Source organism: Gadus chalcogrammus, chromosome 16 (genome assembly GCF_026213295.1).
Source record: "Gadus chalcogrammus isolate NIFS_2021 chromosome 16, NIFS_Gcha_1.0, whole genome shotgun sequence".
In the NCBI taxonomy this organism is placed as follows: Eukaryota; Metazoa; Chordata; class Actinopteri; order Gadiformes; family Gadidae; genus Gadus; species Gadus chalcogrammus.
This window is the reverse complement of record NC_079427.1, coordinates 15,209,835-15,224,248: the sequence shown is the minus strand read 5'-3', so window position 1 is coordinate 15,224,248 and position 14,414 is coordinate 15,209,835. Positions and strand designations below refer to the sequence as shown.

General features: G+C 42.5%; 1 protein-coding gene across 6 annotated transcripts; it reads left to right on the top strand.

Moving 5' to 3' along the window:
• The first annotated feature begins 1,304 nt into the window (after window positions 1-1,304).
• On the top strand, window positions 1,305-13,952 carry LOC130406272 (P2Y purinoceptor 3-like). 6 transcript variants are annotated; one of them, XM_056611756.1, is made up of 4 exons: window positions 1,305-1,859; window positions 5,239-5,305; window positions 10,454-10,902; window positions 11,407-13,952. In XM_056611756.1, the coding sequence occupies exons 3-4, from the start codon at window positions 10,472-10,474 to the stop codon at window positions 12,083-12,085; spliced, it is 1,110 nt and encodes a 369-aa protein (XP_056467731.1). In that variant the 5' UTR covers window positions 1,305-1,859; window positions 5,239-5,305; window positions 10,454-10,471; the 3' UTR covers window positions 12,086-13,952. The 6 variants fall into 6 exon arrangements, with proteins under 6 accessions (XP_056467731.1, XP_056467729.1, XP_056467726.1 ...); XM_056611754.1 differs by lacking the exon at window positions 5,239-5,305 and adding an exon at window positions 2,195-2,280; XM_056611755.1 differs by lacking the exons at window positions 1,305-1,859; window positions 5,239-5,305 and adding exons at window positions 6,859-7,399; window positions 7,600-7,684.
• The last annotated feature ends 462 nt before the right edge of the window (window positions 13,953-14,414 follow it).

Sequence of the window (14,414 nt, the reverse complement as noted above, 5' to 3'; positions counted from 1 at the left end):
GTCTCTTACACCAAACTCTGTGTGTGTGTGTGTGTGTGTGTGTGTGTGTGTGTGTGTGTGTGTGTGTGTGTGTGTGTGTGTGTGTGTGTGTGTGTGTGTGTGTGTGTGTGTGTGTGTGTGTGTGTGTGTGCGTGCGTGCGCCCACCCACATGCCAGGTGTGTTTATTGATTGATAACTGCTAACAGCCGAAAATATGTACTATTAACTAGCCTGCGATTGTGATAGTTATATTGCCTCCTGCTCCCATATCCTGTTGCATGTGTTTTCAGCGCTGTTGGAAAGATTCAACTCAGCCTACGACGGCTAAGACTGTAGTTCAGCAGAAAATAAACAATATTTATGTCAAGCTTGTTTTTATAACACACCGTCTAATATTTGTTTCAGTTTGCTTGGTATTTGGTTCTGTTTGACTTTGGGTTGGATTTGTGGTATAGGCCTACTGTAACTGCTTTCGGATGTTTGTTGTAGATAAGGGTCTGGTTGAGTTGCAAAATTCTCACAAAGTTGTCCACGAGCTCGAAATGAGGGTCGTTGTTCCCGACATGAGGGTCACAACCGTCACATTGCCGGATTTTATGAAGAGACCTTAAAAGGCCATGAAACGCAAGACGCACTCCGGTTTAGCGCCATTGACCGTGGTGCGCCATTGATCATGGCGTAAACAATGCGACAACACAATAAAACCACGTAAAATGCACATATTTTATTGTCATTATTTTGACTGGAATAGCTCCTTTGTGAATTAGATTCTCAAGTCCAACGAGATTCTAGGACGACACACACACACACACACACACACACACACACACACACACACACACACACACACACACACACACACACACACACACACACACACACACACACACACACACGCAGAATCAAACACGTAAAACAATGTCTACAGTTCACCACAGCATAGAGGTCATGCCAATCACTACATCCCTCATCTTTTCATGAATTTGATTGAAAACAGAATTGGTAATTGTAATTCATCATCCATTCTCTCTCTCTCTCTCTCTCTCTCTCTCTCTCTCTCTCTCTCTCTCTCTCTCTCTCTCTCTCTCTCTCTCTCTCTTTTCTCTTTATCCTTCTCTACTTCTTTCTGCCTGTGATAAATCTTCTTGAATGGTTGAAAGGTGGTGCACTGACTACATTTGGCACATCGTATTGATTTGTGACCACCACTCCAATCCTGCATCAGCACGCGCAAGCGCGCATAACAGGTATCGCCAACTTCTGGCAGACTTCGACATCGTTCCAATTTTAGCAACATTTTCATTTTGTTTCCAACCGCTAGTTGGCAACAATAATACGCCGAACGAACAACTCACACGTGTAGCCTTCGCCAGGGGTGTGCCAGATACAGACATAGATTGAGCGAACGTGATCTTGAGGGGGTTGTCTTCTTGATTCAGTGCACTAGACAGTGCACGGAACTCGCAGTCATTTTTTTTACTCTGAAAGTATTGTTGTTGTTCTTCTTTTAGGAATATTTTAGACATTTATCCGCGTGCGAGCTACTGAACAGCGCGCCTCCCCCTCCCCAAGTTCAGACCGGGCTAGGTCCTGAAAGGGGATATCACTTCTGCTATGTGCTAGCGACGAGAAACGACTCCTCGTGTTCTAGCAGACTGACTTATCGCATGTTTCCGCAACAAACGCTGCTTAATACACGCCTGAATCTTTAGTAGGCTATTTCGTCAGTGACGGATCGCGTGAGACAGGTAGGCCTACGAGAGACAGGTAGCCGGGAGACGGGTAGGCTGGAGACTGGTCGCCTGTTGCTTGGCATGACAGAGTCACCCACGCATCGAGAGACTGCTGTTTACTGTAAGCCCACTTACTGCTTCTTGAGGTAAGTTGATTGCATTTGTAATGTGTAATTGTAAAAAAAAAAAAGCCACTCGTCATTGTCCCCCCCCCCCCCCCACATATAATAGTTATTCCAATTTGCACTGCAATACAAAAATATATCGAATTATTTGGAGATATATCTAGATCACATGAAGACACTCTGACAACCTGAGGAAATAACATTTGCACGATCAGCGTGTAAGTCAAAGGGATTTATTAACCGGAAAACCCAAAGGTCTTAAAATAAAATAACATGGATAGTGTTGTGCTGTAGCCTATGTGCCACTGTTTCTAAGCAAGGCTTTAAAATGAAAATGTTTAAAATGTGCTTCATAGAATCTACACTGAGGAAGTCGGTATGTAAAACTTTGGGGAAGGCATGCAGAATATGGTTGGACGAAAACGCTGGAGGAGATCCACTGGTATGTCAATCGGGGACTGATATTTGACCATCAGAAAGGAAACTAAAGTCATAAAGAAAAATACAAAAATAAATAAAGCTAGACCTGCTTAAATGGATACTTATATAAATACATTTCTTTGCTTTAACCTTTGTAACAATGTGTAAAACAATACGATAGCAGCCGAGCTATTAGAAGATTGGTCCTCACTTATAACTGCCAATGATATAAATTAACCACTGATATGTCGGTTGTGATGTTTATAGCATGAACTGAAGGCTTCCACTTCATGCCATGAATATTCAAGCATAACCGCTAGACCTGTATTCAACCAAATGCAGGGTTGTATGATTTTTCTTTTCAGGAGCATATTTGTTGAAATAAATATTTTTTAATCTAAAGGATTGTTGCAGATACTGTACGCCTTTAACATATCTTTGGTTATTCTTTGGTATGTCTTTGTGACACAAAATGTAAACCTATTTATAACGTTTCACCTCTGATCAACCCTAGCTCTGTGTATGATACACTGTATACCTTGACTTACTGCTGCGACAGGGCAGACACCATGGCAGGGTAAGTTGCACATTTTACAAGGTCTTGAGTTGGTAAACTAGGTTCTAATTCCTTCAATGTCTTGGGCATTCAAAACGTCTCCCGTTTTCAATGCATGGCATATGGATTAGTGTTTTTGGAGTAATGCATTTGCTTTTGTTCTGCCACAAAGAGCCTAAGTAAAGAAAAAACACAATTGTCCTGGTTACAGACCTTATGCAGCAATAGTACAATATTCCCCTCTCTCAATCCCCTCACCCTCAAGGGCTGATTGATCATGCAGACGCTTCGACGCAGTCGTGAACCTCTATGGTTCTGCGTCGGGTTTTAGTTAGCAGACCAATCAGAGCCCTTGCTGCTGCATCGCCTTGACAGATGGTTACAATTTTTGGGAGGCGCACGTCAGGCCCTTGCGGTGGACGCAGCGAGGGTCTGCAAGGACGTAAGGGGTCCGTAACCTGCTTGCGTTGCGTGAACGTGGGAGCATAATCAGCCCTTTAGTCCCCCTCTCCCTTTCCTGTCATCCCTATCCCTTGCCCATCTCTCTCTCTCTCTCTCTCTCTCTCTCTCTCTCTCTCTCTCTCTCTCTCTCTCTCTCTCTCTCTCTCTCTCTCTCTCTCTCTCTCTCTCTCTAATTCCCTGGCATTCCTCCATCTCTTTAAAATATATATTTTTTAAATAAAAAGGTATTAAGCATCTTAAGCACCTTAATCATTTTTGTATATAAATAGACTGTACTTTTATTTGATGTACTTTGGAGTCAGACCTTGACCAGCCACCCCCCTGTGAGAGGGCCTATTGTAAAGAGCTGAGGCAGAGCCACTATAGGCCACACACCCCTCTCCAACTTCAGTGTGGTTTCCATCCATCACACATTAGTTAGGCTTCCGTAAAAGATTTGGAACATTTAAAGCTAATATGTGTGAAAAATGGAGGCACAGCTATGCTTCAGTAGAAACTTATTACTGTTGGGGAATAGCGATAAATATCTGGCTAATAGAAATTCAAGTTCAATGGCTAAATCCTCTTTGGAACCATCTGCGTGGTTTAAGCCACATTCACTTCCCCTTTGGAATGCAAACAGATGACAACATTGGCCGCAGGCCTTGGCTAACTGCTGCTTTGAGCTTCTGGAGGCTTTGGTAATGCAACAAAAGATATTCCTACACGACGCATACATCTCCTGTTTGGTCAACATGTTTTTGCATCAACATCATCAAGGATGAGTGTTTCTTATAGTTATAGTTAGAGAGTTCAGCAACAAGATATGTTGTTTATCCTGCAAGAAGGCTATCCTGTGCCAAGCAAATTAAGAAAAACACCGGGACAGACTTCTTTAGGAGTGATTATTGATAACTATTAATATTGACATTAGCCATGTCAAATGTGAGCGTTGACATTGTTGACAAAAATGATATGACTTTCACTGATGCATACTTCTGAGAGCGCGACACCATGGTGTGAATTTGGGAATACTGAATGAAAATGTAATTCTTGTTAAAACCTTTGACACAGATGTGTGGTGAAGGCAGATTACACCGAACAAAATTAACATTGAGAGCGGTATGTATCAAAGCAAAGGGAGATAAAATATTTAGCAAAACATGTTAATAATATCTGAAAATATAGAAGTCCTAATTTGTTATAGCATAACTTCTGTGGGGATATGGTGATAGCGTGGCCCGGAATCCAAAAACCGCACTGTTTCCTGTTGCGCTACAGAGATATTTGGCCGACAAGAAAGTCATTTGCTGAAGCTTTCAGAAGGGGATTTAATAATTGTATTTCTAAAGTGGCCAGTCCACACGCGGTTGGTTTGACCCTTCTTTCAATAATGTGGTGTCCGGACAGGATGCCTCGTCTTCTCAACTGGAGGAGTTTACCACGGCTGTTTGTACTTGCCGTTGGCCAATCAAACGCTTCAGATCCCCCCCTCCAGCAACTGGATTAGCTTAAACAAATATGCAGCTGAAGAAAGTGAAATGCCTTGCCTCGTTCACTCAGATTTCAGCTAGTCCGCTATCAGACTTTGTATTATTAATCAGAGATCTGATTTGTGACACTACCCAAAATGTTATGATGTATGTGCAATACATAACACCATAGGTAAGCTTACTCCTCAGCGGGAGAAGGCAAAACCAAGGGAATTAGCTCCAATGGTAGAGCACTTGCTTAGCATGCAAGAGGTATCCGGATCAATTCCTGCATTCTCCACCTGGTTTTGAATTAGTCAATGGTCTTGTCAGAGCTATCCTGTAAGGACTCGACTGACCTATGAGTCACACTTAGCCAGACGTAAAAGGAAGCAAACCTTCTACACCTGTGCTTTAACAGTTGACAGTTCTCCTGAACAATATAGGTGCAATATACTGCAACATTCGTTTTTTATTTATATATATTTTTTTTTTGTGCCTTTATGGACAGGAAAGTGAAGACAGACAGGATAGCGGGTTGGAGAAGAAGGGACATGACATTTAGCAAAGGACCATAGGTAGGTGGGAATCTAACCTGGGAGGCTACATGCCGGGGTGGAGCCACTGAGACGGTCCGGTGACATTAGTTATTTTCAGATTTCAACATTGACGTTATCAGGGTTTATGCTTCAAATTAAAAAGGTCAGAAGAAGAAATAGGCTTACAACTAATATTTATCAAGAAGTATTTTACTCTTGCCAGAATACTATTTGTGTGCTAATTCTAGCTAAACGAATAGAGATGTGCTCTGCTTTAATGCCCTTTTAAAGCCTTTTCCCAACGGACACAAACTGAGGATGTTCAGCATATAAACAGAAGGGTGTTTACTGTACGTGTTAAAGTGTAATTCTGGCGAAAATTGATCCCAGGGTCTTTTTCGCCCTACCGGTAGGTCCATGTTTCCAGGAAGTCCACACAAGTCGATTACCGGGTACCATAAATAAATAATAAATAAATAAATAATATAATAGAGGCGCCGACAAATTTAAAACAGTCAAGTATCAAGAGGGGAGATTTTTATATTCAATTATTTTGCACCTCCATGATATTGTTTTGGAAGCGTTCGCTGTGCCCCTAGCCAATAACATGGAAGCCATTTGGGCTGTTACATTGCTCTTGGCAAGTTCTATACACGATTATGAAAAGTGTCTGGAGGGCTTATTTTATGGGTCCTCATCCTGAAAAAGTCTCTGGGTTAAATTTTCGCCAGAATTACACTTTAAGTCATATCATCTAGTTTGGCCATGCGGTTCAGCCAAGTCTTTCTATTTACGGTGCAGCCGTAGTTGATGGTCTTATTTCACCTAGCTGCTGGTCTTGGCGGATATTATCAATCACAAGTTCTCCATGGTTGTCATGTTTTCTATTTCGTTAAGTGGCAGTGAGATATTACTTCGACTTTTTTCAGGTTTGCGTTTGTCTCCAGATGTATTCGTATTTCTGGGATGAAAATGCCTACTGAGTTAACAGCCATCAAATCAATTTTCACATTCAATATGACACATTGCCTGTGTGTGTGTGTGTGTGTGTGTGTGTGTGTGTGTGTGTGTGTGTGTGTGTGTGTGTGTGTGTGTGTGTGTGTGTGTGTGTGTGTGTGTGTGTGTGTGTGTGTGTGTGTGTGTGTGTGTGTGTAAATCCGTGTTCAATGTGGATGCAAATGGATACCATTGTTCTGTGTGTTTTTACTTGTTATTATGTGCACTGATTTCCATTAGAAGGCATATCTTTATGTGTTATTTTTCTCAGTAGAGACATATTGGAGTAATATTTCCAGGCATCGTTGATAAAATTACACAGAAAAGGATAACTCACCATTCAGAGTTTCTTTGCTTTTAGAATTTTTTTTCTATTTGCTTATAGATCCTGTTCCGGATGTGAACAGGATGTGTGTGTGTGTGTGTGTGTGTGTGTGTGTGTGTGTGTGTGTGTGTGTGTGTGTGTGTGTGTGTGTGTGTGTGTGTGTGTGTGTGTGTGTGTGTGTGTGTGTGTGTGTGTGTGTGTGTGTGTGTGTGTGTGTGTGTGTGTGTGTGTGTGACAGAAATACAATCTGTCTCTACAATCAGTGTTCTTGAGTGCATGGGTCTGTATGTATTAATGTATAAGTGTGTGCATGCGTGTGACGAGGTCCTACAGGGGATGGGTAAGATATCAAAATTTCGCCATTACGCCATACCATTCTTTTCATGAATAGCTCAAACCAGCTAGACCAAAAACAATTGAGATGGATTAAGCACCTCTTCTGGTTTTGATTCCATGGATCTCTCTCACTTGGTGAAGTTAGGCAGCTGTGTGTAACCTAGGTGCAACCAACCACAGTCTGGCAGGGATCGGGAAACGACGTGTTCAAACAGTGTCCTGTCTCCTAACGTTACATCCCGGCGTGCCTAGTCCCCTGCAGGGATTTTCAAGCCGAGAATGAAGTGTTTACACCCAAGTTGGACCTGCATGATTTAATTCTAACTCCACACGGGCGTATTGCTGTTCATCGGTCTAGACCGCGGTGCCACCTATTGTGGTTAATGTAGGATTTTAGGTTTTGTTACATTCCAAGATATTGTAGGTATGTATCTGATTTCTGACATCCTGGAAGTGGAACAGTGTGTTCACAGAAGGTAAATACTCCGAAGAAGAGCTGTGTCTATCATATCTGTTATGTTGTGCAATATTGCTGCTCATCATGCGTTATTTATAGGCTGGGGACACTTTCCGTACTTACTGTTGGAGAGCCCAGTGCTTGTGTGAGAGTATGTTTGTGTGAGTCATGTGTGTTGGAGATGGGTTAACACTTATATCTGGTAACCTTACTACTCAGTGGACGAGAGCTGCACCGGGGGAATCAGCCAAATGGAAGAGCACTCGCCTAGCATGGGATCAATGGCAGCATTTTCCATATTGAGGTACCTTTTGTCGGTGACCTTGTCACAACTTTACAATGCATTGAGTTAGCTTCAAGCGAGTGCTGACTTGTCCTGACCTTTAGCTGTGAAGATAACACTATATCAAACTAGGTCTGAATTGCACAGGGTTAGCTGATGAGCTAGTCTGACCTAGCTTGCATCTAGGTAGTACATGTCATGGCATTATCAATGACTGACCTTCTTCTGAGTAGAGAGTGACCACTTTCATTGTACTTTCATCGAGTTTGAACAAAAGTAAGAGCCACACACTCATCGTGTACTTGTTTTTAACTACCTTCTCCCTTCCCTGACGTAACCTAATAGATTTTGGATTGCTGGCAACCGCAAACAGACACACACCTCAATTGTGAAATTAAATTGTGAGTCACTGTTTGCCAACAGTCGGCATACGCACACACGACACACGGTTCTAACGTCAGACATACACCCACACACACGCGGCATGTCTGTGTTGAAATCAATTGTGAAATCAAATCTGTAACAACCCACGGATGATAACATGAAAAAAAGGATTTGTAGCAAAGGATGTAGCGATTGCAGTCTGTGTGCGGGCCTGTGCATGTTTGTGTGTGCGTGCATGCCGATGTGTGCGTAAATATTCCAAGACTACTACTCAGACACAGTAAGCTCTGAGGAGGAGGCTGGATGCATTGATTCCAGACATTTGTACTGAAGACATTCATGTGATAATCAACAATTGGTTGAACACTCTGCGAAATGTGAGCAGAGCTGGCTGGAATGAATGCTTCACTGGATGTGAAACCTAAGTAGTGCACTGGCAGAAACCACGCTGTAATTATTGTATGTACCTCAGGGGTCCAGTGACAGGGAAAAAATAATAAATACACATGGTTTAATAACGCCAGAATTTTTGTTAAAAGGCCAATGTGTTAAAAAAGTCTTCACAAAATACATTGTAGCAATAGCAAAGCATGCGGCTTCAACATTGGAAAAGGACACACAGGTGTTAAAAACAGTAAAAGCATATACACATAGAATGATTGTTAACGCATAAAAAATATAGACAAACATATGCAGAAAAACTACTTATAAAACATGTGTATGGAATAAGCAACTGTTGTTTTGATTGATAACTTTAAGATCTATACATTTAGTCTAGATTATTCCACTCTCTTGAACCTGTGACATACCAGGCTAAAGATCTAAGTCATGGGTGACAATATCAAGCACAGGTTTGCATTTTCATAAGATGATCCCAACTTAACATCTCGCATATTTGTAAGGATTGGGCAGAAATGGAAGTGCCTGGATTGATACCCTTGGTTTATAGAGATTCAAGTGGTTTCAGCGACGATGGTTGGCCAGTGAAGTTTTTTAAACATTAGTTCCGATGAGTGAAAATCATAGAAGGGAGAAAAATAATGGCAGCCTTTGTAGAAATGAGAGTAATGAATCGAATACCTGCAAGATTAATCCTGAACCTTTTACATTATTTTAACATGTGATTTAAAGGAGAGATTAGAGTCAATTCACACCCCAAGATATTTGAATTGGCTCACAACCTTCAGTTGCTTCTGCAAGGTTCATTAGTGGTTCAAATGGTTTTGCACTACAACACGTGTCTTAAACAGCTAACTGTTTTAGACACAGTATTTGGAGGCGGCACTTTTAAAGCCATTCTTTGACCAGCCATTAAACTTGTGAGCTTATTCGCAAGCAACATCTGCTTTGGTTCTGCCAAGTACAAGTATAACAGTGTTGTCTGTGTACAGTAGGGTTTCAACTTCAGAACAAACAGATTGATGGTCAGTTATGTGTTTACTAAATAGGAGTGGCCCAAGAATAGATCATTACGGGAAACCCGTAGGCAACTGCAGTGACTTGGATTGATGATTATTTATGGCAACTGATTGAGACCATTTAATAATGCACGATTCCACCAATTTCACTGCACCATTGAAAGGATTTAGGGATAGCTTAGCAAGGAGAGCTTTCTGACTGAAGGTTTCAAAAGATCAACTGAGAAAAATAAAGAATTAGCGTGAAAACTGCATCGGCTGGTGCGCAGAGCAGTTTTAAGATGGAAAATGATCTGATCAGCTACCCGTTTCTCAGCAGCTTTGGATACCGTCAGGTAAATGCTGATTGGCCTTAAATTACATATGGAAAGTGGGTCAACAGATTTGAATATTGGACAAAAGAAAATTTCAAGGCATTTGAGAACGGACTGAGGAGAGGTAAATGATAGAAGTAATTGGATGAGCTAGTTCTGAACAAAGGTCTTTTAGCATAGTTGTATCCATCCCAAAAATATATTTTGGTCATGAAAGTTTGACTGACCTGATGCTTTTCATGACTTCTTGTTCATTGATGTTTTTTTATGGTAAAGGCAGGTTCTACACTAGTTTCTGGGTATATTCTTGTAGTTAACTGAGAAACCCTGGGCAGTGTCAGCCACTGAGTATCAGCCTTCAATCGCTTCCTATTCATCTTCCTGACCATGATGATCAGGTTATGATCTGACAGTCCAGTTTGAATATTCAATCATTTTAAGATTCAGGTCTGTTGCTTAAAACTAGAGCAATCTGTTTGCTTGTGAGTTAGTTATTATTGTGGGCCCTTGAATTAACTATGATAAGTCCAGCCCGTTATTTAATTCAGGTTTTTCCTATTAAATGTATCCTATCAATTTATATTATGCCACCAATAATGATTTTCTCTGTTTAGTAACCACTGAATCACATTGTATCTCCTACCCGCCCTCCTGCCCTCCCGGACTTCCTCCAGAATGTGAAAGGAACCACCATGCCCACCACCACACACCTATCCACGGAGTCCTCCTTCCTGGGTCTCCTTCCCTTCTCCAGCTTCTACCTGGGTCTGGAGCTGGAGCCCACAGTGTCCTCTGCGTTGGAGGGCCTGGCGTCGGTCGACAGCAACGTCAGTCGGCCGAGCAGCCCGCGGTGCACCTACAAGGAGGACTTCAAGCGCATCCTTCTTCCTGCCGTCTACAGCCTCGTCTTCCTCATCGGCCTGCCTCTGAACTCGGCCGTCATTCTGAAGATATGGAGGCTGCGCCCCAACCTGTCACGCAACAACATCTACATGCTCAACCTGGCCATGGCAGACTTCCTGTACGTGATGTCACTTCCTCTGCTGATATACAACTATGCCAGCCATGACTATTGGCCCTTTGGTGAGCTTGCCTGCAAAATGGTCCGCTTCCAGTTCTACAGGTGAGGGTTTTTAACGTGCTTCTTTGTAGGTTTTGCTCAAGGTCAACATCCTGATATTTCTTTTTTTATTCATCTTTCCTATGAGCTCTTAATGTACATACTTGGTGGTGGAAGGCGATTCTCATTTTTAGCATGATGTATGTGCTAGTGTTGTTAGTATTAATACTTGATGTCTTATGATTAGCATGATTACACACCAGGCTGAGTCACAAAGCAAAAGCATCAACCAAACCCTCAATACTTTGAAGTACTTCCTCGATCTAACTTTCCCTGCCCTAGTCTTTTTTCAGCCTTTTTGTTTACACACATGATGCGTGATTATCACAACCGCTGTAGTGTGTTCTAACTATGGCTTGTTCTATGTTATTGCTTAATGACCGGGGTCAGGTTTATTAAGACACGCTCATACATATTAAGACAGTGTTGTTCATCCATTGTGTTACGTAATTCATTGAGCAGAGAACCATATGTACTAACTTGCTTCCACCTTTCGGTCCTCCGTAGCAACATGCACGGGAGCATCTTCTTCCTCACCTGCATCAGCCTGCAGAGGTACGTGGGCATCTGCCACCCCCTGGCCAGCTGGCACAAGGAGGGCGGCCGGCGGCTGGCCTGGATCGTCTGCTTCGGGGTGTGGCTGGTGGTGGCCATCCTCTGCGCCCCCACCTTCCACTTCGCCGCCACGGGCACCCAGAGGAACCGCACCGTGTGCTACGACATGAGCCGGCCCGACCGCTCCCTCGACTACTACCCCTACGGCATGGCGCTCACCTGCCTGGGCTTCGTGCTGCCCTTCCTGGCCGTGACGGCGTGCTACTGCCGCATGGCCCTGCTCCTCTGCCGGCCCGCCGCCTACCAGGGCGTGTCGGGCTCGGCGGCGGCGAGCGAGAAGCGGGACAAGGCGGTGCGCATGATCGTGGTGGTGGTGGTGGTGTTCGCCGTCAGCTTCCTGCCCTTCCACCTCACCAAGACACTGTACCTGCTGGTGCGCACGCTGCCCGGCGCGCCCTGCGCCACGCGCAACCTCTTCTCCGTGGTGTACAAGTGCACGCGGCCCTTCGCCAGCATGAACAGCGTGCTGGACCCCATCCTCTTCTACTTCACCCAGCCGCGCTACCGCCAGAGCACCCGCCGGCTGCTGCGCAGGGTCACCATGCTCAAGGACAAGGGCACCAGCGTGTGACTGTGTCCAGTGCCGTCCGATCCCAGAACCAGGGACAGTTTGGCACCGCTCCTTCAACCACGCCGTGACCCAGGTGGTATGGAGTTCTGCGTATGGCTGGTATTCTGCCAGGGCTAGGGGGAAATATATGGAAGATCTGAACACCATGATGATATAAGAAGGGAGATTTAAATGATCAATATATGTATAAAAGTTAGATGCAGGCATGGACTGCCACTTCCGTGTTCTGACCACCAGAGGGCGTATTTGTTCCTTGGCGCTGTAGTACAACTACATACCTGACCCGCTATTTCTAAATTGGAAGCCTCTGGTGGTCATGGTTGAGTTGAATTGATACCAACCTTTTTGTCTGATGCAGTCGGATGCATCCCTTGATTTTAATGTGAACAAAAAACGTGTGTGAATATGTGAATGAAATCTAGACTGCTTAGAAGGGAAGGAGATGGGGGTTTGAGTTTAGGCTGACCTCTGTGGTTTTCCTCTTCCTGTGTGTGTGTGTGTGTGTGTGTGTGTGTGTGTGTGTGTGTGTGTGTGTGTGTGTGTGTGTGTGTGTGTGTGTGTGTGTGTGTGTGTGTGTGTGTGTGTGTGTGTGTGTGTGTGTGTGTGTGTGTGTGTGAGAGAGACCTTCCCATGAAACAGAAGTTTCCTTGACTCTGTTTGTGTGCATGTTGTTCATACTGACAGAATGGAAAGACGCACTGCGCTTTTGAAAGAGATTTTTAGGTTATAAACCATGAGGTTTCGATATGAACACGTTTTCCAACCTTGCATATGAGATATATTCTGGTTCTCACAATCAATGACAATGCTGCAGTCAAATTCCATGCTTGTAGAAAAATGCTCCCGAGCCTAAGAGAATAAAAAAGTTGTACTGTTTTATATTATCTTGCATGAGATGCAAAGTTAATAAATATGAAAGTAGGGATTATGTTTTATGGCTTCAGCCAATGACTATAGCTCACATGCAAAGGTTCTTCAAACCCCAATATCCAAAGTCTATCAAAAATGGTATGCATCTAAAAAATTAAACACTGCATGTAACTTTGGATACAAGTGTCAGTTAAATAATAAATATCTCTTGGATCAGGAACTGAACTAAACATAAGACAAGTTATGGCATTACTAAAACAGGATGGTTCACCCATAGATCCAAAATAACATGCCAAAAGATGTATCTACTGCTTATAAATATATATATTTATAAATATAACCGCATGTTTACTAAACCAAAATAATATACCTTATACAGTCGGGCAGCTTCCATTATAAGGCATGATTGAATAGCAAGCTATAGATCTCAGAATATTTAAAATATATTTATTTCATAAATACTGTGAATGTGTGGGATTCCTCGAATGCATTACACTGATTAAGAATGCTGTCAGATTGAAAGACTGTGTGTGTGTGTGTGTGTGTGTGTGTGTGTGTGTGTGTGTGTGTGTGTGTGTGGGTGTGTGCTTGCGTGTGCACCATTCCAGCACCATTTAGAGTTTCTATATAAAAGTATTATTCTTTTGAGATATTATATTTTTTTTGTAACGATTCAGAATAAAATATAATGACAACATATTTTTTAGGTTCTAGTTTGATTTGTACATAACTAATGAGTAGTTGTAATATCCTAAATGTATGTTTTTTTATGTAGATTTAAATAGATGCCAGAATTCATGTTCTCTGTGTCCCTTAATTTCATTAAAGAAAATGCATACTAAATGTACAGACTTTAAGTGACTTACATGTCACTGGTTAGTTACAATGATGTGTATAGGGCTTGTAAATTGTGACCTCACATCCCAATGTGTCATTGTTGAGAAATTAATCCTGAAATTAATTATCATTATGGGGCAACATTGATGTGTTTGAAAGGGCTAGAGTGTTTCTAATGCGAGTCAAGGCAAAACGAAAAGCCTATTTACGTTTTATTTAGGATTTTGCATTACTGCAACTCTCGAGCCATGGCTATACTCTATATAGCCATCCTTGCATCTTAGTGAGAAGTGCATTCTTGGATAGGATTAATATAGACCATAGCCACCGTTAGATGGGTCAAGTGTCACAAGTGTACAATGGGTTCTCAAAATTCTACTGTCATCTAAAGTTTCACTTATGCTGTATTCTAGCTTTATTCGCTTTAACCAAGTAGTATCCAAGTTGAATGATTCACTTGCACAACAATCTCACAGGTATTATCTTTCTTTTGGTGCCACTATTAGATTGGGGAGATATACTCTATTCACTTTGGATAGGTCATTTTTCAGAAGAAACAGAAATAGGCCTAGTGATGAAGAGGTTATACTATGTGGGACATCATTGCTAGAAGGGCTATGGC